At 37.4% G+C, this 20,354-nt stretch overlaps 1 protein-coding gene across 4 annotated transcripts in view; it reads left to right on the plus strand.

The window, feature by feature from the left end:
- Nucleotides 1–1,580: 1,580 nt before the first annotated feature.
- LOC140533325 (ankyrin repeat domain-containing protein 26-like) overlaps nt 1,581–20,354 on the plus strand; it is a 61,022-nt gene continuing 42,248 nt past the window's right edge. For 2 of the 4 annotated variants that reach the window (XM_072652941.1, XM_072652943.1), the window contains exons 1-8: nt 1,581–2,712; nt 5,994–6,108; nt 6,274–6,447; nt 7,981–8,087; nt 11,726–11,863; nt 12,799–12,929; nt 16,482–16,526; nt 19,054–19,335. In XM_072652941.1, the coding sequence (XP_072509042.1) occupies nt 2,474–2,712; nt 5,994–6,108; nt 6,274–6,447; nt 7,981–8,087; nt 11,726–11,863; nt 12,799–12,929; nt 16,482–16,526; nt 19,054–19,335 (1,231 nt within the window). In that variant the 5' untranslated portion in view covers nt 1,581–2,473. Of the gene's footprint in view, nt 2,941–5,993; nt 6,109–6,273; nt 6,448–7,980; nt 8,088–11,725; nt 11,864–12,798; nt 12,930–16,481; nt 16,527–19,053; nt 19,336–20,354 lie in introns of all 4 variants that reach the window. The other 2 variants (XM_072652942.1, XM_072652944.1) reach the window with 2 other exon arrangements.

Below are 20,354 nucleotides of genomic sequence, written 5' to 3' on the forward strand. Positions count from 1 at the left end.
AGACGAGAAGGAAGAAGAGAAGGAGGAGTAGAAGGAGAAAGAGAAGAAGGAGGAGGAGAAGAAGAAGAAGTAGTAGTAGTAGTCATGGTGGGTAGGCATTATTTTTGTATTCTGAAGTCCAGTGATTGTGGAGTTGAACAAACAGCATGAATGCTGGTAATGCAAAGAAGACATTTCTCATCATGAATGGGAAGCAGCAGAGAAGAAAAGGGGAAAAAGCCAAGGTCAATGAGATAATAGCCTGTTCTAGTCCCCAGAAATTTCCTTGTCAATAACATCTAGCTTCTGCTGTACATTATAATCCATTCCATTGCAATAAATTTTTGTTTTTCTTCATCACTGGTCTTACCAATCTGTTCTAGAGATACCCAAGTCTACACAACGGCCTTTCACATATTTGAAAATAGACATCATGCCTTCCCTTAGTCGTCTTTGTCTTAATCATTCTTAGTTCATCCATATCTCTTGTCTCTGAATTTAGCTTGGCCACTTCCAGTCATCCTGATCCATACCTGGTCACTGGACCCAGATGACTCTGGAGGAGAAAGTGAAGCTGGTGACTTCCCACAGCCTTCCTTACTCAAAGCCAATTCAATGGTAAGTCCTGTCATCATTTTCTTGATGTCATGGTTCTCTTCAAGAATGAAGGACAAACCACAACCTGTGAGTAGCTCAGGTTACCCCAACGGGGAACCAGCTGAGCAGTTCCATTTGGGCAACTCAACTCATCCTGTCATCTCTCTCCTCTTTTCTTCTCCCCCACATAGGGTATTATTTCCTTACTAGAGGGTGTTCTGCCCAAAGGAAGGTAAATTTTCATGGCCCAAACTTACATAGTTACTTGGGATTTACTGGCTAGATTCCCTTCTTGAAGACTATGCCTTAAACCCAATTCACTCTGGCTTTCATTGAATGGATTGTATAGGTCTTGGCTCAACCACCACTTCATGATTTTTTGGGGGGCCCTCCTGGCCTCAGGGTGAATGTAATTGTTTCTCTTTTGGTAAGCAGCCCTGAGGGTCTTCCCCACCCAGTTTGATTATTTTTTTATTATTATTATTAAAGGGGCCAGCCCTTAATTTAGCTCTTAAACAGGCCTATTCACTGAATGGACATTGTCTCACTCAAAGTGAGAATCTGAAAAGACCTTCAGCTTAAAAGGGCCAAGGTCACCCACTGCATTGTGAGCTATCTCCAGTCACCCTGATCCATATCTGGCCAGGGGACTCAGATGGCTCAGGAGGAGAAAATGAGGCTGCTGACTTTGCACAGCCCTCCCTCCCTCAAATCTAATTCAACTAAAAGTCATGTTATCACCTTACTGAGGTCCAGGTCCTCTTCCAGAATGAAGGACATATCATGATTACAACTCTTAATTTATCAATGTCCCTCTTAATATGTGGCATCCATAATTAAATATAGTACTCTGGACAAGGGTCCCATCAGTCTAGAGTTGAATGGGACTATTAACCTCTGTGATTTAAACTATATTATTCTATTACTATAGCCTTAAGATCAGCTAAAACTTATGTCTCTTTTTCCAAGGAACTGCTATAACCCCTCTTCCCCTACCCTTAATAACAACATCAATAGGGCGATTGTAATTCTGCAGAGGCTGGGCTTGAACCCAGGGCTTCCTGGCTAAGGCAGCTCCACGTCCCCTGGGCCAGGTTCTCTGTCCCAGAGGAATCATTGCCCTCCTCTCCTTAAGGGAGAGCCAGAGGAAAGAGGAACCCAGGCTGCGTTTGCCCCAGGGCATCCACCAGACATCAGAGCACCAACGAGGTGCTCGTTTTCAGTCTGGCCTTCACAGAATCATTAATGGCTGGAAAACACTCGGGGGGGTTGGGGGGGAGGTTTATCGAGACCCAAGTCTTCATTTTACAGAAGAAGAAACTGAGGCTCGGAGAGGAAGTGCTTTGCCCACCTTGACAAAGGGAAACAACAGAGCGGGTCCCGGATTCCACCTTCGAACCCAAATCCTCCCAATCCAGATGCCCCACCCTTCCCATTAGGTCTGACCTCGCCCCCATCCCCGCCCCGCAGTCCTGCTGTCACAGCGGGAGACTCGAAAGAACCTCTAGCACTGGAAGCAGCCAGCCTTGGGCTCAGCCACCCTCGCGATCTCGAGCTTTGGACCCCTCCCGAGGAGAGCTAACTGACCTGGCACATGCGCACTCACCGGGCTTAGCTTTACCGTTTGGTCCATGCGCGTGACCCCCCTATCCCGGCATCTGACGAACGCATGCGCACTGCGGTCCCCCTCGCTGCATTGTCACGGTTACCGCAGTGTCTAGGGTTGAATCCTTTCTAACTGTCCTAACTGTTTATAACTGCTCTTTGGAGTCTCTTAACCTCCTGCCTCCGGCCACTGAAGTTTTCTGGAGCGGAGGCGAGAGCCTGGAGAAGGCTGAGAGGCCAGGGGAGAGCTCCTCGTGAGTTCCCCCGACCATCTCTGAGACGCGCCGCCAGAATGAAAAAGATTTTCAACTTCGGCAGCAGGAGAGAGCTGTCCCCAGGTCGGTCCTCTTTCTCCCCCCATCCCCGGAGGGACAGCGGGGTCCGACCCTTCGGCCCCCAAGCCGGATACGTCGTCAAAATGAAGGAGCTCGGGAAGATCCACAAAGCTGCCGCGATCGGGGACGTGGCGAAGGTGCAGCAGCTGCTGCTGCTTGGCCTGGCAAGCGTGGATGACCTGGATAAGGAGAACCGGTGAGAGGGCGGCGGGGGAGAGAGAAGGGAAGCCCCCTCCCCCCAGGGGCAGCCTAAGGCATCCCCCTCCCCCGCCTTCCCTCCACGTGGGTACCTCGGCTAGCCCTTGGGCAGAGCTCTTCCCTTCAGCACCTGGGACAGGGCAAGGACGGGCTCAGCCTCCTGGAGATTGGATCCCAAGTCCTGACCACTGGCGTCTTCTCACCATCCTGCCTGCCTGTTTTTAATGTAGGGGAAACTCCTTAATTTTACTTTTAGCCAGCGCCCGGCTGACTTACTCTTTCTAAATGCCAAGGTGGGAGCACATTCCCCCTCTTCTAGTGAAATGTTTCTTGAAGTCTTTCAGTTGTGCCCGATTCTCCGTCAAGGCGTTTGGAGGATGCTCTTGGCACAGATACTAGAGTGGTTTGCCGTTTCCTTCTCTAGTTCCTTTTACAGATGAACAAACTGAGGCAAACAAGGTTTAGTGACTTGCCCGGGTCCCGTAACTACTGATTATCTAAGGCTAGATTTGAACTCAAGAAGATGAGTCTTCCTGACTCCTATCCATTGGGCCATCTAACTGCCCCATCCGGTGAAATATGGCCATGATATGTGGAGTGTAAAAACGTCAAGGCAGAAAATTAATTTCTGCTTTTATTAATCGTGGTCCATATGTGTCAAGCAACCAACTAACCGCAACAGATATAAAGAAATGGGGTGGGGGTTGTCCCTGCATTTTAGGAGATCACTCTAATGGGAAGGGTAATCTGCAAGGGAGACTGAAGAGAGGATCAGATACTTCGGAGGAGAACCAGGAAAGGGAATATCAAACAGAAAAGGGTTCTAGTTTGAAAGGCTTCAGAGAGGTCAAGTAGGATGAGAATTGAGAAAAGACCATTAGATTTGGCAGTTAAGAGAGCATTAGTATATTTGGAGAATTTGGAAGTCAGACTGTAGTGAACAGGAGAGGAAGAACAGGAGAGGAAGTGGAGACACATGTTGTCAGTGATCCTCATAGCATTTAGGCAAAAATGGCAAGAGAGATGTGGGATGAGAGTGAGGACAGATTGATGAAGTGAAGATTTTGAGGGGAATGGGGGAGAAGCCATGGACATATTTGTAGGCAAGCAAGGAAGTAGCCAGTAGGCGGGGAAAGACTGAAAATAAGTGAGAACAGGAATGAGAGAGGGGGCAATGTGCTGGAGAAGATCAAATAGAATGTATCACTTGTACATATAGAAACATTTTCATGGGCAAGGAGAAAGGCTACCTCTTCATGTGAGATGGATGAAGGAGAAGTGACAGAAGGCATTTGGATGATGTTAGATGAAAAGAAGGTGGGCAGACAGGGAGGTTCCAGGTAATGGCCTCCATTTTTTTTAAGCAAAATATGAGGCAAGATTTTTAGTTGAGGAGATGCAGAGTGAAACATGAGATGTTTGAGGAGGGATGAAAAGGTTTGGAAGAGCTGCTGTGGTAAGTGTAAGGAGACTGGTTTTCTATGTGTAGTTTATAGAATCAGCTTCCTTACTCTCTCAGCATACCTAATATAGCCATCCAATTAAATGTGTATATTAGTTTCTTATGGGATATGAACTGGATATGTGGTGTCATTGGTATAAGGAAGTCCATTTACACTGCAGGCCAGTATCTTCTCAACAAATGAGAATCTTAGAAAATTGCTTGGATCCATGAGAGGTTAAGTGACTTACCCAGGGTCACACTGCCAGTGTGAGTCAGAGGTAGGTCTTATAAGCTTCAAGGCTAGCTTTCTATTCATCATACTGTTCTGCCTTTCTGGAGTTAATTCAGCAATATATGCAAGGGGATCTTTACACAAGAGTCACAGAAATTATACTTAGGGAATTTAAGTTCCAAATATATTTTTAAAGGATATGTATTTTTTATTTGTTAAATATTGAAAATCTGTGGAATCCAGGCAGGAAATTGGAAGGTTCCAAGTGCATTATTCAAGCACATCTGGGGAAGGAAGACATCTCTCCCCTTTTCCTATGCGAAAAAGGTATGAGGGAAAAGGCAAAAGGGGAGTCCTGAAGAACAAGAAAAATGAAAATTATCCATATATAAATATTTAGATCCATGTTCATTACTTCAGAAATACATGATTTTGTTGGTATGGATATTCTCTCCACCAGTACATATCAAGACCTCTTTACAGCTTGGTAGCTAGTCACCCATCTAGCTACCATCTAGCTAGGTGAATCAATGGACAGAACACTGGGCCTGGAGTGAGGAAGACTCATCTTTGTGAGTTCAAATCTGACCTCATACATTGATTAACTATGTGACCCTGGGCAAGTCACTCAATCCTATTTGCCTCAGTTTCCTCATCAGTAAAATGAGCTGGAGAAGGAAATGGCAGACTATGCCAATATCTTTGTCAAGAAAACCCCAAATGGAGGTCAGTAAGAGTTAGACATCACCAGAAAGACTGATCAACACAACTCGTCTTTGAGAGTTACTATTGATAAACAATTCTTCCTCCTTTGATCAACCTGGTGATATCTTTATGAGCTTAGTTAGCTTGATCTGGGCAGCAGACCTACCAGGCTCTTACCTTTCCAGCATGGTAGAGCTACCAAAACTTGCACCCTGCTGTGATATCCTTTAGCAACAGAGAGCCCCTTCACCTGTCCAATGCTGCATTGGAGAATGTGGAGAATGCACACATGTGTGCATATGTGCTTGCACAAATACCCAATATGGAAATTTGAAAATGTTTTTCTAAGGCAGCTGCTTTACTCAATATTTTGTAATTATGGATATTCTTAGTCAAAAGAAGTTGTTATTAGACTTAACAGCCAGGCAAGTGATGCACACCTGTAATCCCAGCTGCCAGTGAGTCTGAGGCTGGCAGATCTCTTGGACTCATGAGTGCTGAGCTGCAGTGGGTTATACCAGTAGGGTGTCTGCACTAAGGCTGGCATCGCTATTGTGAGTCTCAAGGTACAAGGGGCCATCAAGTTGCCCAAGGAAAGGTGAACCACCTGAGGTCAGAAACTGAGCAAAATTCCCATGCCAGTCTCTAGTGAAATCTTAATCTACCTGCTGTTTGTCCCCCAGGCACTTTTGTTCATCATATCCAGTAATAAGAGCTAATGCACATTGTAGATTTCTTCAAGTGAAAATAGTGGCTATTTATATTTATTTAGGCAGTGATTTAGAGTTTAGGCATAATAACAATAATGCATTTTATGTTAGAACTACAGTACCTGATAATGGTACAATTCTGTTTTTTGTAATTATCAAGCAATCACATAGCTCTCTCATTTCCATAGGACACCTCTACACCTGGCCTGCGCAAATGGATATCCAGATCTTGTATCTCTCTTAGTAGAGAGAAAATGCAAACTAAACCTGCATGACAATGACTGTCAGACTCCTTTAATTAAGGTATTCACTAGTTAACCATGTTGGTCTACATAATGCATTTTGATTTCTCTCTTTGATTAAGAAAATATTCTTTACTAACTTATTTAAATATCACTAATGATGTTTTAGTATACTAAATTTTTTCTTCGAGTATTTATTGTCTCTTTCTCTATATTCCATTGACAGGCAGTACAGTGTCAGCAAGAAGAGTGTGCAACTATCCTGCTTGAACATGGTGCAGACCCTAGTATTATGGATACCCACCACAACACTGCACTTCACTATGCTGCCTCTGGACATAACATAATGATAACAGCAAAGCTGCTTAGATATAAAATAGAAATGGAAGCAAAAAACAAGGTATTATACTCTTGTGTAATAAAGTATTTTATGAGCTAAAATGTGTAAATCAGGTAATGTCCAATTCCCATATTCATATATTCTTGGAAGCATTTCTTTAATGAAAATAACTTAAAATCATTCTGTAGTCAAAGTTCATTGGCCTATGGAATTTTTTGATGGCAAGGGAGAACAGAGGAGGAGATTTCATTCACATTGGACCTCCTAATTAGGAACTTCCCTCTACTGCTTTAGACCAGGGCCTGCTCTAAGATTTAATCTTAGAGTAAGGATTCTTAACCTAGGATCTGTTAATTTAAAAAAAAAAATCAACATTTATTTTATAGTTATTTTAATGTAATTGGCTTCCTTTGCATTCTCTATATTTTAGGTATTTAAAAGCATTAGTCTGAAAAGGTGTCCATGACACAAGAAAAGTTAAGAAACCCTGACTTAGGGAGTGTTCTGGAATGATGAAACATCAAGTGACTTCCCAGAGTCACTCAGCCAGTATAGGTATGTCAGTAGCAGGCCTTGAATTTAGGCCTTACTGACTTTGAGGCTAGCTCTCGACCCATTCCATCACAGCTGTCTCTCGAGAATTTTCTTTGCATGCTATATTAGGTCTGCTTCCCAGAATGCAATGGTTCCCCCAAATATTTGCCTACAATGCTTTTCTACATATAAACTTTTACTTATGATAACACAATGTTAATTTGTCATGCAGAAATGCCATAATGTTTTTAAAAATACTCTTTTAAAATTTGTTCCTATTAAACATAAAACTATCCAGACACAGAACTTTCACAAGAACAAATTCTTTCACGTATGTAGGGTTGATTTTTTCTATTTCCTAAACACTATACCATTTCCTATCTAGAGTTACTGAATAACTCCCGATTTTAAAGAAAAGGCTTAATTCTTAGTCACTGCTACTTGAGAGAGAATAACAACGTAAAGTATGTATTAGGGTCGGGAAGGGAAGGAAAATGTCAAGAGAATGACTTTCTTCCCAGTTTAACCACCTCCAGGCAATATTTTCTTGAGCTTTGAGGTTGGTTGTGCACACTTCAGGGGAACAGGTGAAGAGAACTAGGCAACTTTAAAACTGACCAGAGTATAGTTTTTGTTTGTCAGAGTACTGGGGAAATAAGGTTGTCTGCATGAAGACAATAATTGATGATTTAATGAAGATAGCAAGAAAGGAAGATACTCCTAAAATAATATGAAACAGTCTCTTACAAATCCTGGGTTTTTATGTCCTGATCACAAATTAATAGCTGGAAGAAATCCCAGAGGCTATCTCGTTTTATTCTGTCATTTTACATATAAGGAAAGTAAGGCCCAGAGAAGTGAAATAATTTACTTATAATCACACAGAAATTAAAATAAGGATTTATGCCCTGCTCTTCTCATTCCAAAATTCCATTGTATCATGCTTCCTTAGTATGGCATTAGCAAGTTCACAGAATGTTCACAAAATGCATTCAACTGAATTGAAGTATATTAATAATTCTTGTATACTGTAACACTGTCTTTAATATGATTTTGCAGGAAGGCTATACACCATTTTTGCTTGCTGTTACAGAAAATAACCAAGATATGGTAGATCTTTTCTTAAAGAATGGAGCAAATGTGAATGCCTCAGATAGGTTTGACAGGTACAGTAATTAAAACTTCAAAAAAAAAAGAGGGAAAAGTTTCTAGAGGAATAAGAACCACTTAGAGAACTCGTAGTGAACAACAATAATTGAAATTGATCATCATTGTGAAAAGGTGAAAATGTCCACAAACATCAATTATGAAAGAACTATTATTTATGATTCTGCAACAGAGAAAGCAGTTCATGTGGGCATGCCATCCAATGTCAATTGCTGATTTCTATTTACAGTTTTCACTATTTGATTTTAAGTTACTTAAGATCATCACATAGAAGTTTTTGCATTAGTAATGCAATTGATTCTCTATATGAAATAATCTTCATGTTACCCGTGAGAACTGAAGTGTGTATTTATTGCTCCTTCCTCCTTTGATTATCCTTAAGAATATGTTCATTGACAAATACAAATCAATACAAGAATAATATGAATGACTTTGATGGATCCATGATCTTATTGTTTGAAACAGATACTTATGCCACTGATTCAGATTTTAGTCCTTCCATGCTTCCTTATCCTACATGATTTTTGTCCTTGTCATTCCATAAATTCTTCATAGAGGATTCAGGAAAGGCCACTGAAGCCTTCTCCTGATCATTTTAATATTTGAAGCCGAGTAAAGCACTCGTGTTCTCTTGGGTTTTTTTCTTTCTAAATTTATTTATTTTTAGTTTTCAACTTTCCCTTTTATCAGATTTTGAGTTCAAAATTTTTCTCCTTCCCTGTCCTCCCCTTTTCCCAGGACTGTATGCAACCTGATATAAGCTGTCCATTAAATCTATTTCTTCATGTTGTGATAGAAGAATTAGAATAAAAGCGAAAAACCAGAAGACAGAAAAAGCAACAAAAGAGAAAATAGCATGCTTCAATCTCCATTCAGACTCCATAGTTCTTTCTCTGGATGTGGATAACATTTTCTGTCATGAGTCTTTTTTTTTTTCCAGTTTTCCCAGTGGTTTTTGTCAAATGGTGAATTCTTATCTCAGAAACTGGAGTCTTTGGGTTTATCATACAGTAGATTACTGTAGTCATTGACTATGGTGACTTTGATACCTAACCTATTCCAGTGATCTACCACTGGATCTCAGCCAGTCCCAAGTAGTTTTGATGATTTCTGCTTGATACAATACAGTTTTAAATCTGGTAGAGCTAGGCCACTTTCACTTGCATTATTTTTCATTCATTCCCTTGATATTCTGGACCTTTTGTTCTTCCAGATGAATTTTATTTTTTTTATCTCTATAAAATAATTTTTGGTAGTTTGATTGGTATGGCACTGAATAAGTAAATTAATTTTGGTAGAATTGTCATTTTTCTCATATTAGCTTGGCGTACCCACAAGGAACTAATATTTTTTGATTTATTTAGATTTAGACTTTATTTAGACTTTATTTCTGTGAAAAGCATTTTGTACTTGTGTTCATATAGTTGGTTGGTTTGTATTGGCAAGTCGACTCCCAAATGTTTTATATTGTTATAATTCTCTTGTATCACTCATTTCTTTTTCCACTTTTTCTCCTATATTATTTTTAAGTTCCTTTCTGAGCTCTTCCATGAGCTCTTTCTGGACTTGAGACCACTTCTCATTTTTCTTTGGGGTTTTGCCTGTAGGTGTTTTGACATTGTTGTCCTCCTTTGAATTTTTTTCTCCATATTCCCTGTGACTCCAATAACTTTCTATGGTCAGATTTTTTTTAATTGCTGTTTTTTTGCTCATCTTTTTTGGGGTTTTTTCTTTCTTTTCAGTTTGAACTCTGCTCACAGTGTAGAAAGGGCTCTGCTTCAGGCTTCTTGTCAGAGGGTCTGCAGGCCCTGGTTGTTTACCTGGTGCTGCACTGATGTTCTGCTGAGACCCATGGGGGACCCTCTTGTCTGGTGCTGTGCTAAGGGAGTGGGAGGGGGGATAACTGGCATTGCTGTAGGTAGTAGGGGTCTGGCAGCTTACCTGATGCTGACCTGGGGTTCTAGTGCTGATGTTTGGCATGTGCAATCGCTGGTGGAGTGTTTTTGCATTTCCCCAAGGATATAATGAAGCACTTGGCATTGTGGCCACTAGTGGCTGCCTACTTAATTAAGCACCTGTAGGGATGGAGCCTACCAATTTGCCTGGGGCTACTCTGAGGGATGTGGGTTCTCAGAACTGGAGTCTGTCCATTCCCCTGGCTATTCTGAGGTACATGGGTGGTCCTGCTGTTGGCACTGGCCTGTTCTACCATACTGGGGCTCACTGCTTTGCTGAGGTGGGCCTTGCTGCTGGCCTGCTGGGATGCTTCCTGTCCTGGACTGTGCTCCCTTTTACCCAAGTGAGAAAGGCCTTTCCTGCCAATCTTCCAAGTTTCTTGGGCTCAAAGATTGTTTCACCCCATATTTTTGCTGGTTCTGCTGTTCCAGGATTTGTTTGGGGGCACTGTTGTATGGTTGTTTGGAGGTGAATATGGGAGAGTTATGGCAGTTTACTGTTTACTCCACCATCTTGGTTCCCAGAACTAAATATTATCTTTTAAAAAAATCTAATATTTTAAAACATAGGATAATATTAAGTACTAATAGCAGAGTTTATGACTCCATTGGTTTCAACTTTCTCATAATCCCTTATTTCCCACCCAAATATAATTCACTGGTTCCTTTTGGACTTTTCTTATGTTTGGTATTGAGAGTTTGGATCAGAGAAAAAAGATTTAAACAGAATGAACATTTCTACCTGCTAGAGTTTGTTAACACTTCAAAATACCTTTAAAAGTATCCATGATTTCACCAGTGAGGATATTTTTTACACTACTTCAACCTTTAACGGAGTCAGACTATTTATCTGTTACCACTAAGTAGTCAGGCGTCAAGAAACCTCTACTTCACATTAATGATATTGCTACAATACTGCCTTAGGCAGAAAGTCTGTGAATCATTCAACATACCACAAACTTGGTACTTCAGAAGATTTGTGTTTTCATCATTGTGGATATTCTTTCTACTAGTGTAGATCATAATCACATTAACTCTTAATCAACTGCCTTCATTAGTTAATGACTTTCTTCAAATCAAGTGGTGCAGCTTTCTGGTGATGAACCTTTTTTCACTTACTTAGGCTTGTCCTATATTCATGTTCAAAGACTTTCATGTTTGTTAAGACATAAAATAGCTTGTTCTGGATTAGGCTTTGACAGCCAAGGGTCAGTTCCACATTGTGAAGTACCATCAGAGTAGGAAGGTAGTGGAGTGAGTTGCCAAGATTATTTCTAATCTAATCACTTTCAAAGAGCCTCCACTTTACTTTGACAGCTAACAAACAAGTGGAAATTCTGTGTAGGGTCCCTCTGAAAGTTCTTAACTGTTGTACACAAGTGGCTTTGACATACTCTCTTCTTGTCTGTCATAAAGCCTTAAATTTGACAGTCCCTGCTAAAACTCTTAAGATGACAAAAAAAAAATACCCTCTCATTCTTGTCTTTCATTCTGGTCCTAATTGCCATTTTTCATGCAGCACATAAGTAATAAAAGTACTCATATCTATCACTAAAGTGTTCATGTTCCACATATATTAACTCATTTATGAGATATCCTCTTACTGAAACATATCAAGAAAATTCTAATTATATGTGACTACTTTAAGTCCTTAAATGTGAATTGTTTCTTTGTTATTCTAGAACAGCCCTGATGATTGCTGCCAGTTGTGACCCAAAAGGTGTAGTCAGTCTTCTTCTTCAATATGATATTGATCTCTCTTGCCGAGATACACTGGGATGGACAGCTGAGGAATATGCTGTTTTCAGTGGTCATTCCATGTAAATACTTAACATTATAATTCTAATCATTTTTATATAATTTCATTTAAAAAGAATTTTTCTTCTATACCACTGAGACTGCCTGAGACTTTCATAGTACATAATATAGCAAGCATCTGGCCAGCATACTTCAAGGCACTAAGAAGAAATTGGGCAAATGGCTAAGTTAGGTTATCCAAGTTCAGAACATAAGCAAGAGACAGGCTACAAAGTAGAATCGGATAATCTGAGATCAGAATTTTCAGAAGTAATAATAATGATGATAATAGCTGCCATTTTTATAGTTAAGGTTTTTCAATGTTTCATATACATTTTATTATTTGATCTTTACAAAAGTCCTATAATTCACTTATAAGGTCTGATCTAGAGAGGCAGGTTTTTTTTTTGTTTGCTTATTTGTTTTTTAACCTTTGCTGAAACCTCTCAATTATAGTAGACCTAAAGTCAGTTTTAGGGAAAATCACATTACATCTTGGACACCTGCAAATGAGTGATAACTTAAGAGAATAAATCACAAATATTAATAGTTAATGTTAGAATTTACAGAAAGAAAGATAGGTACAGGGGAAAGAGTGCTTAATTTGGAGTCAGAGGACCTGAACAGAAATCATGCCTCTCACTTTAAGTGTGACCCTGGACAACTGTTAACCTTTTCTGGGACTCAGTTACTTAATATATAATATAAAGAGATTGGAATAGAGATGACCTAAAGCTCTGAATCTCTAATTCTGTATTACTCTGACTCTGAGTACAGGTGTATTACGTCTAAGTTGAATGATTACTTACACTCTACAGACTTTTTATAAAAAGAATTAAAAAACTTTTTTGATGATAATCTGATTATTTAAGGTTTGAGATATGCAGAGACTTAGTGTATATAATTTTATCTTGGTTGATGCAGAAATATTATGTTTTATGTTTTATTTTATACATAGTAATTATGAACTAATTAATCAATATGGAAAACAGAAGGCACTTAATCAGCCCCTTTCACCCCAAATCAGCAGTTCAGAGAAGGCTTCTGATCCAATATTTACTTTGGGTGGACCTGCCAAGGATCAAGAAGGTAGGACTGACAAATCTAAAGAAATAGTTAATTAAAAAAAATCATGAAAGAGCAGTCTTTAAATTCATATACATTTATATATATATATATTTATATTCTATTTCCATTTTATACTTTAAAAGGGTAGGAACTGGTTTATTTTTGGTTATTTACTATTATCCTTGTAGGTTCACTATCCTCAAACTGTTTACTAAAAACAACCTCAAGATCTTTTGTGTTATTATTTTCTGCTTTATCCAAAAATTTCTTTAAATACATTTAGAATAATGGAGAAATGTGAAAATTGTTAATCAAATCATGTGAAAAGTTTTGAACACTTTTTTTAAAGTATTATATTTAGCAATATTACTTATTTCTGATTCTTAAACATGAGAAAAATAAATATTTAATGACCTCTTGTCATTGTAGCGTGTTCACAGACACAGACACACACACACACACACACACACACACACACACACAGAGATGGCCTGCTGTAATATTTGGACATATAAAGACAGAATAATAAAACAAATGAAGAACAAAGCCCTCTTCCTTTTTTGGAACTCTGTAAATCACTTATTCAACCTTTGGAATTGTATACATTTTAAACGTTTCCAAAATTTTTAAATGTTCATCAAGCTTTCACTTCAGAGATACCAAAGAGGATACCAAAAACCACAGGGGTTGGGAACAGGAAACAGAGGTTTGAAAGGTAATACAAATATGTTCCTAGATTTTTGGTAAGATATTTGCATATGTGCCCACCTCCAGTATGACCCTAGGAAGACTTTCCAATCTCCTGATTCAGGCAGTTAAACTTTCAAAGAGAGGAGATTTTCTGAGTTAGTTCCTAATATTTAATCCTGCCAAATGGGCCATTTGGAATCTTAGTGACCTGGGCTCGTAATAATGAATTCATCCCATGTTTGTGAGATTTCTTTTTCAAATCAATTTACAATTACCTTATGAGAAAAGTAGTGTAGGTATTCTGTTTTGTCCCATTTGAATGGTGATGACGCTGAGGAGCAGAAAGCTAAGATGACTTGCTTATCCTAACAGAGCTAAAAGTAAAGTGTTATGATGTACTTTTAACTACCTTCTATTACACTATATATATATATATATATATATATATATCTGAGAGAGATAAGCTATGTAAACCCTTCCATAAAAGAAATCACAATGGAGGAAAAACAGTATTTAATTTTAAATATTTCTTACGTCTGCCTAAAAAATGTCCTTTTCCAAAAAAAGTTTTAATTTCCTATAGCTAGTCAGATGATGAGTGAACCTAATTTTTCCTCATTTTATGCATTTGTAAAGTAGTATATCTCTACTTACATGAAATTGTTATGACTAGCCTTTAAGACTATAAAAGTCAAATGCTATTTCTCAATTTTTTCATGTTAACTACATATATACATTTTAAACAAAAATTTTTTTAAATCCCAAATCCAATTTTAATAAAAATAATTATACTAAGGAGTCTCATTGAAGATGAAGTGTCTATGAAGTTTATCAATTAAGAAAAAGTTATAGTCTAGAATATAGAATTAAATATAAAGACAATTGAAGAGTATGACTTCGTGATAGAACCATTCATAAATATGTTCATGGCAGGTATCTGAAAGTGGATACTGACTTTATGAAATATATAATAACCAATAACATTTTCTATACAAACCAAAATCATAGTGTAAGCACAAACATATTAATGTTAGAATTTTAAGTTTAAAACAACTAAGGATAGGAATAAGAAAAAATTAATTTTAATGATATGTTATTATAAAATATATATGCTTTCCTTCAAATACTTATTCTCCTCCATAAGATATTTATTTGTTCCACCTTATTTATTATGTTCATCAAAAATTTGTTAAAATTCATTATTTGATAGGTAAGTGTAGCAGTACAGCATCGCTTAACCCATCACTAGACTTGAAATTGGTGATCTCTTCACTTCTTTTTAACTTGTGGAGTCAGTGAGCTATTTACCATAAACTTCAAATCTTCATTGTTTTGGGGTGAAGCTTAGAGCAGTAATAAAGTGAGAACCTTTTTTCTTTGAGTTTTATTAATAGTGAACCCTTTGCATACAAATTTTCTTATAAATCACATTGTCAGAGGGAACCAGACTCTTATGAAGTATGAATGTGTTAGAATTCTGGTCCTGGGACCTGGTAGTCATTTTCACTTCCCTGTAACAAACATCTTGCCATTATTTCTTCTGTTCTTTTGTTCACATTAATTCACTATATTCTTTGTAAAAAAATTTTTTACAAGTTTTCTGGCACTTTGACAAATCATTATGTTCTGAGATTGAGCATTCCTTAATATTTATTCTGGTTACTTTGATATTTTAATTCAGGGTTATGGTAGAAAACCAGAAATTATCCTAAGACATTGGAATCTGAAAGTCTTTTTTTTCCTGCTTTCTGAAGATATTCAGTTTGCCTTTTATGCAACCATAATTTTAATTGTGTAATGTCATCTTCCTGCACATTTCTTGATGGGTAATACCATGAACCACAAATGACAAATGCTGACAAGTAAAAGTTATAGATCTCAAATGAGACAGTGCTAGGTAAGGCAGGCAGGATTTAGGACTGTGTGATCTAGTCCTGGCTCTGCTACTAAGTAACTCTTTCATCGCTTTGAATCTCAGTTTCTTTTTTTTCCATTTACAAATATGAAGTAAAGGGTTTGGAATGCCCTCTGAAATTCTATCCCTTCTAAAATACTATATTTCTATGCTAATTCATTTTTTAATATCCTTGAAGTAATTTTTTTATTTAGACCATGAATAATATGGCTAGTCAGCTACAGTGGTTTCATTCATCATCTTCCCTCCTAAAGTATTTTATACCATATAAATACTTGTCCATAGCATGACAAACAAATCCCCCTTTAGTTGTGCATTTTATCAATTCAAACACCTCTGTGACTTGTCTCCAGAAGTATATGTAAAACTTTAATTCATAATTTGTAAATCCTTTAGGTCATCAATACTACTTCACTGCATTGCAGAAGAACTGAAAGTCTTTTGAGGTTTTTCTGAAGTTCACTTGTTCATCAGTTCTTATAGAAAAATAGTATTCCCCTACATTCATATAACACAACTTTTTCAGCCATTCTCCAGTTGATGAGGATCCCCTCAATTTCCAGTTCTTGCCACCACAAAAAGAGTTGCTATAAATATTTTTGTACATGTACATTTTCCCATTTTTATGGTCTGTGTTACAATATCTAGAGCAAAGGAGGGAAGGGAGAGGAGAGAGATAATAGTGCTCTAGGAAAATTGAGAGGGGAGAGAGCATGAAAAAAGGGTATTGGTTGAAAGGTTTCATAGCTCTGATGCCTCAACTGAGGCAGTAAGGTACCACAAAAGGCTGTAGAACAAGAGGACAGCCTAGTTAAGTGCCCTAAGAAGATTACTTGATGACTTTGTGTAGAATGGACCAGAGAAGGTAGGAGCTACAGATGAGAAGACCAATTAGTAATTGATTGCAAAAAATAAATTTCAGTATTCATATTTCTTTCTTCTTCCTTTTCTCCCCACTTGTCTTACAGATTTAACAGAAGAATTAGGTTTAGATGATGCAGATGACATTGATGGTATTGTCCTTTTATCCCTTCTTTACAAATACAAGAATAAGTGAATTTTAAAATATCACACCTAATAGAAGATATGACTAGTAGTCTTCAGGTTTTTGCTTTTCATTTTTGAACAACATATTTCAAGTTGTATTTTTATGCTTCCTGGCTTTTTCCTATATTGCATGAGGGTGCATAAATCCAATTATGTATGTATTCTCCCAATTCAATTAATATACATTAAGCAACTATTATGTATCATGTGCATATCAAATGTCTCCTGTGTTACCGTAGGATACAAAGATAAAAACAAAGTTTTTTTTGCCTCAAGGAATTTACTTTCCATGAAGGGATACAACATACAAATTATGTCTGGAGTTAAGGAAGTAAGGGAGAAGGATAATAGTGCTCTAGGAAGATTGAGAGGGGGAGAGATCATGAAAAAGGATAATGGTTGAGGAAGGAAGGTTTCACAGCTCTGATGCTCCCTGAATTGAGGCAGTAGGATACCACAGAAGGTTTTAGATCAAGAAAATGGACAGTTAAGTGTCTTAAAAAGATTACTTGATGGCTTTGCATTGCATAGACCAGAAAAGGTAGGAACCAGAGCTGAGAAGACCAGTTAGTAATTTATTGCAAAAATCCAGGTAAAAGTTGATGAGTTCATGAATTAGGAGGGTGAATTTAGGAACGAAGAAACAGGAGAGGATGACAAATGTTATGGAGGCAGAATAAACAGGACTTAGCAACTTTGGATATGTATGTGGCTACACACACACACATGTTTATTTGGATGAGAGAACTGTTAAAAATACAGAGAACTGAGAAGATGACCTGTCTTTGACAAAGATACGAAATATGAAATGACTGATGATTTCAGAGATAGAGGTAAGAAGAAAGGAAATGATGAGTTCAGGGTTGTTCATATTGAATTTGAAGGTCAAGGAGGATATTCAGGCTAAAAGGTCCAGGAGACAGTCCTAAAATGGGATGTCCAAAACTAAGCACAGTATTCAGATGAGGTCTGCCAGACTAACATCTCCCTGAACATTATATCTATTTTAATGAAATCTAAAATTGCTCTAACCCTTTTGTGTGCTATATTGATTCATGTTGAGCACATAGTCCAACAAAATCCAAGAGATTCAGACAAAAATTTATCTCATCCATACTACTTCTATCTTGTGCTTTAACTTGTGTTTGTCATTTTGTCCATAAAAATTACATGAGGGAATTTGTCAAATGCTTTGCTGAAATTCTGGCAGACTATAATGAGTCAGTCTAATAACCCTGACAATATGTGAAAATAGTCTGGTATAACCTGTTCTGACCACATCCCAAAGAAATCATGAGAGTGGCAAACAAATACTATTAAAAAAAAGGATTATCCCTGAGGTGATAGACTTTAACAATGTCTGAGGCTATGTAAGGTCAAGAAAGAAGATGAATGAGGAAAAGGCTATCAGATTTAGCAGTGAAGATACCATTGATAACCTGGGAGTCAGCAGTTTCAGTAGAGTCTTACGCCCAAAGCCAGATAAAATAGAGTGAAAATAAATAACTCTAGTAACTAGTCAGTGATAAAGAGGGGAGATACTGGATGCCATGATTAAGTGAAGGATGGGAGAAACCCAAAAATTAAATGTTTATTGCATATTCTGGTGTTTATATCACTTTCATACATCATTGTCCTTTAGTTGCACTTTTTGAACCTACTATAAAAGTAGTCTTAACATATTTGAAAAGGGAATACTTAAGTTCTATAAACTGTTACTTTCATGCTAGATTTGGAATGCATATTGAAAGTTAATCTTCAAGAAGTTAGGTTATTCTTTTAAAAAGCTTATCTTCTAGTCAAATTAAAGTAGTTCACATTTTAAAAAATTATGGCAACTATGCTGAGTACAATTTTTTTTCACTGAAGGAATCCTAATTGTAAGCATTTTCTGTGGAAAAGTATTTCAGTACGGGTGATAGAAAGCTGCCCTCAAAGCCAAAATGACATGGTTTCAAGTCTCTGATACATAGTGACTAGGTGACCCTGGGCAAGTCACTTATCCTCTAAGTGCCCTAGGAAACTCTTTAAGACTGTAAGTTGTAGAGAAGGTACTAGCCTACAGTATTAGAGGGGAGTTTCCTTACCTGAGAGGTCTCTATAAATAAATCACAAGTTCAGAGTCTATTTTCTGATCCTAAGTAATTGAAAAGTCAAGTGTACACATCATTTTAAAAAGGTTATCACCAAAGAAAAGCCTTTCCCCAAGGATCTTATTGATAAAATTTTCGGGACTACACATGGAGATAGATTTTGATGAGGAAGTAAGAGCTGGTAATCCAGGAAAAAGAGGATAGGCTAAATAAAAGAAAACCATTGTTGGGATTTCTTTTGCCCATGTGACATATAATATAAGAGAGAAAATACAGGATGCATAAGTAAACAAAGTCATAAAGCTAGGTAGTAATTTTTGTGACATCCCATGAAAAATTTAAATAATATGTCAGATGGATAAAACTGATGTACTATTTAACTCCACTATTTCCTTTTCAGATGTATGTGATTGGGATTCTGCCAGTACTTCCCAGAAAAATGTGAGTTACAGAAGTTCTAAGGATTGGAGTTTTAATGTGAATTATCCAGATCAGTCAGGATCCACAGTGTTTGGAAAGATTCCTTTCAAAGAAGATGAAGCAGTTGGAGTTAGAACTGGCCCTGATACTGGATTTAGGGTTATGATTCTAGGAGAAAAACCAGTCCCCCAGAAGCCATATGAACCACAGCTCCCTCTAAATACAGAGGAAGATGAAGAAGGTAATGAAGAAGCATGTAGAGGTAACATTCTGAATTTTACATAAGTAGATTATTTGCTCAGTTTATTACATTCCAATCTTTATTACTATAGGTAAGCAAAATAAATGATAAAGTCATGCAATGACAAAATTCACTACTGATTTTTCTTCCTCTCATGCAGCCTAGAATTTAGCAGGAGTCTTTTTAACAGGTATTTTTATTTTCTCCTCTAATCAGTATAATTCCACAAACACTGAAAGGGGGTAGTTTAGGCCTTTGTGACAAATTAGTCCTCTCCTATCTAATTAACTGTGATTTGCTACTTCATTTTTTTAGTGTTTCAAATACTAAAACAATTAACTTTATAAAGGTTTATATTCACATCTAAAATATGTGTATGAATGGTTTTTCTTTTTTTTTCTTTCATTTTGGATCATGTATAGCTATCTTCTCCAAAGCTAAATATAATCAATTTAACTTTTCCCAAATATTAAATGACATAGTTGGTGCTTCCCTGTAATTGTTTCCATGAAATTGGTTAGATGGAATAGAATTACTCTACCAGGGAATATATTTTTAATACTGTTTTGTGAAGCTCCATAAGTTAAGATAATTATGACATACTCAGGTTTAAATGTTTATCTTGCTTTTGTTTCATAAGATTTGTTTGACCTGTGGTACATATAGTTATCTCTTCCTAATCTTTTGAAGTTCTGTTAATCTTTTCACCAGTATGAATTTCTCTTTTGACTTTATATCAGAGTAGCTTATAGAGTTCCTTAATGATATATTTTTGTCTCCGAATCTGCCCTGGAATGAGTTAAATTTAGAAATCCAGTTCTCATGTTAATCACTTTTCTCTTCTTGGGCTTAGTTTTAGGAAGCAATGAACTCAATTTCAGCTTAATGAGTTAGTTGTACAGATGCCTTCCCTATGATATAAGTCCATGTTATACAATTCTTTTTGTTAATCGAGACTAGACTTGTAATTCCATTGGCATGAATTAACTCCTTCTACCAGTTCTAATTAGCACCATCTCTGAAACTTAGGGTCACAGAGA

This window comes from Notamacropus eugenii, chromosome 3 (assembly GCF_028372415.1).
Source record: "Notamacropus eugenii isolate mMacEug1 chromosome 3, mMacEug1.pri_v2, whole genome shotgun sequence".
Classification (NCBI taxonomy): domain Eukaryota; kingdom Metazoa; phylum Chordata; class Mammalia; order Diprotodontia; family Macropodidae; genus Notamacropus; species Notamacropus eugenii.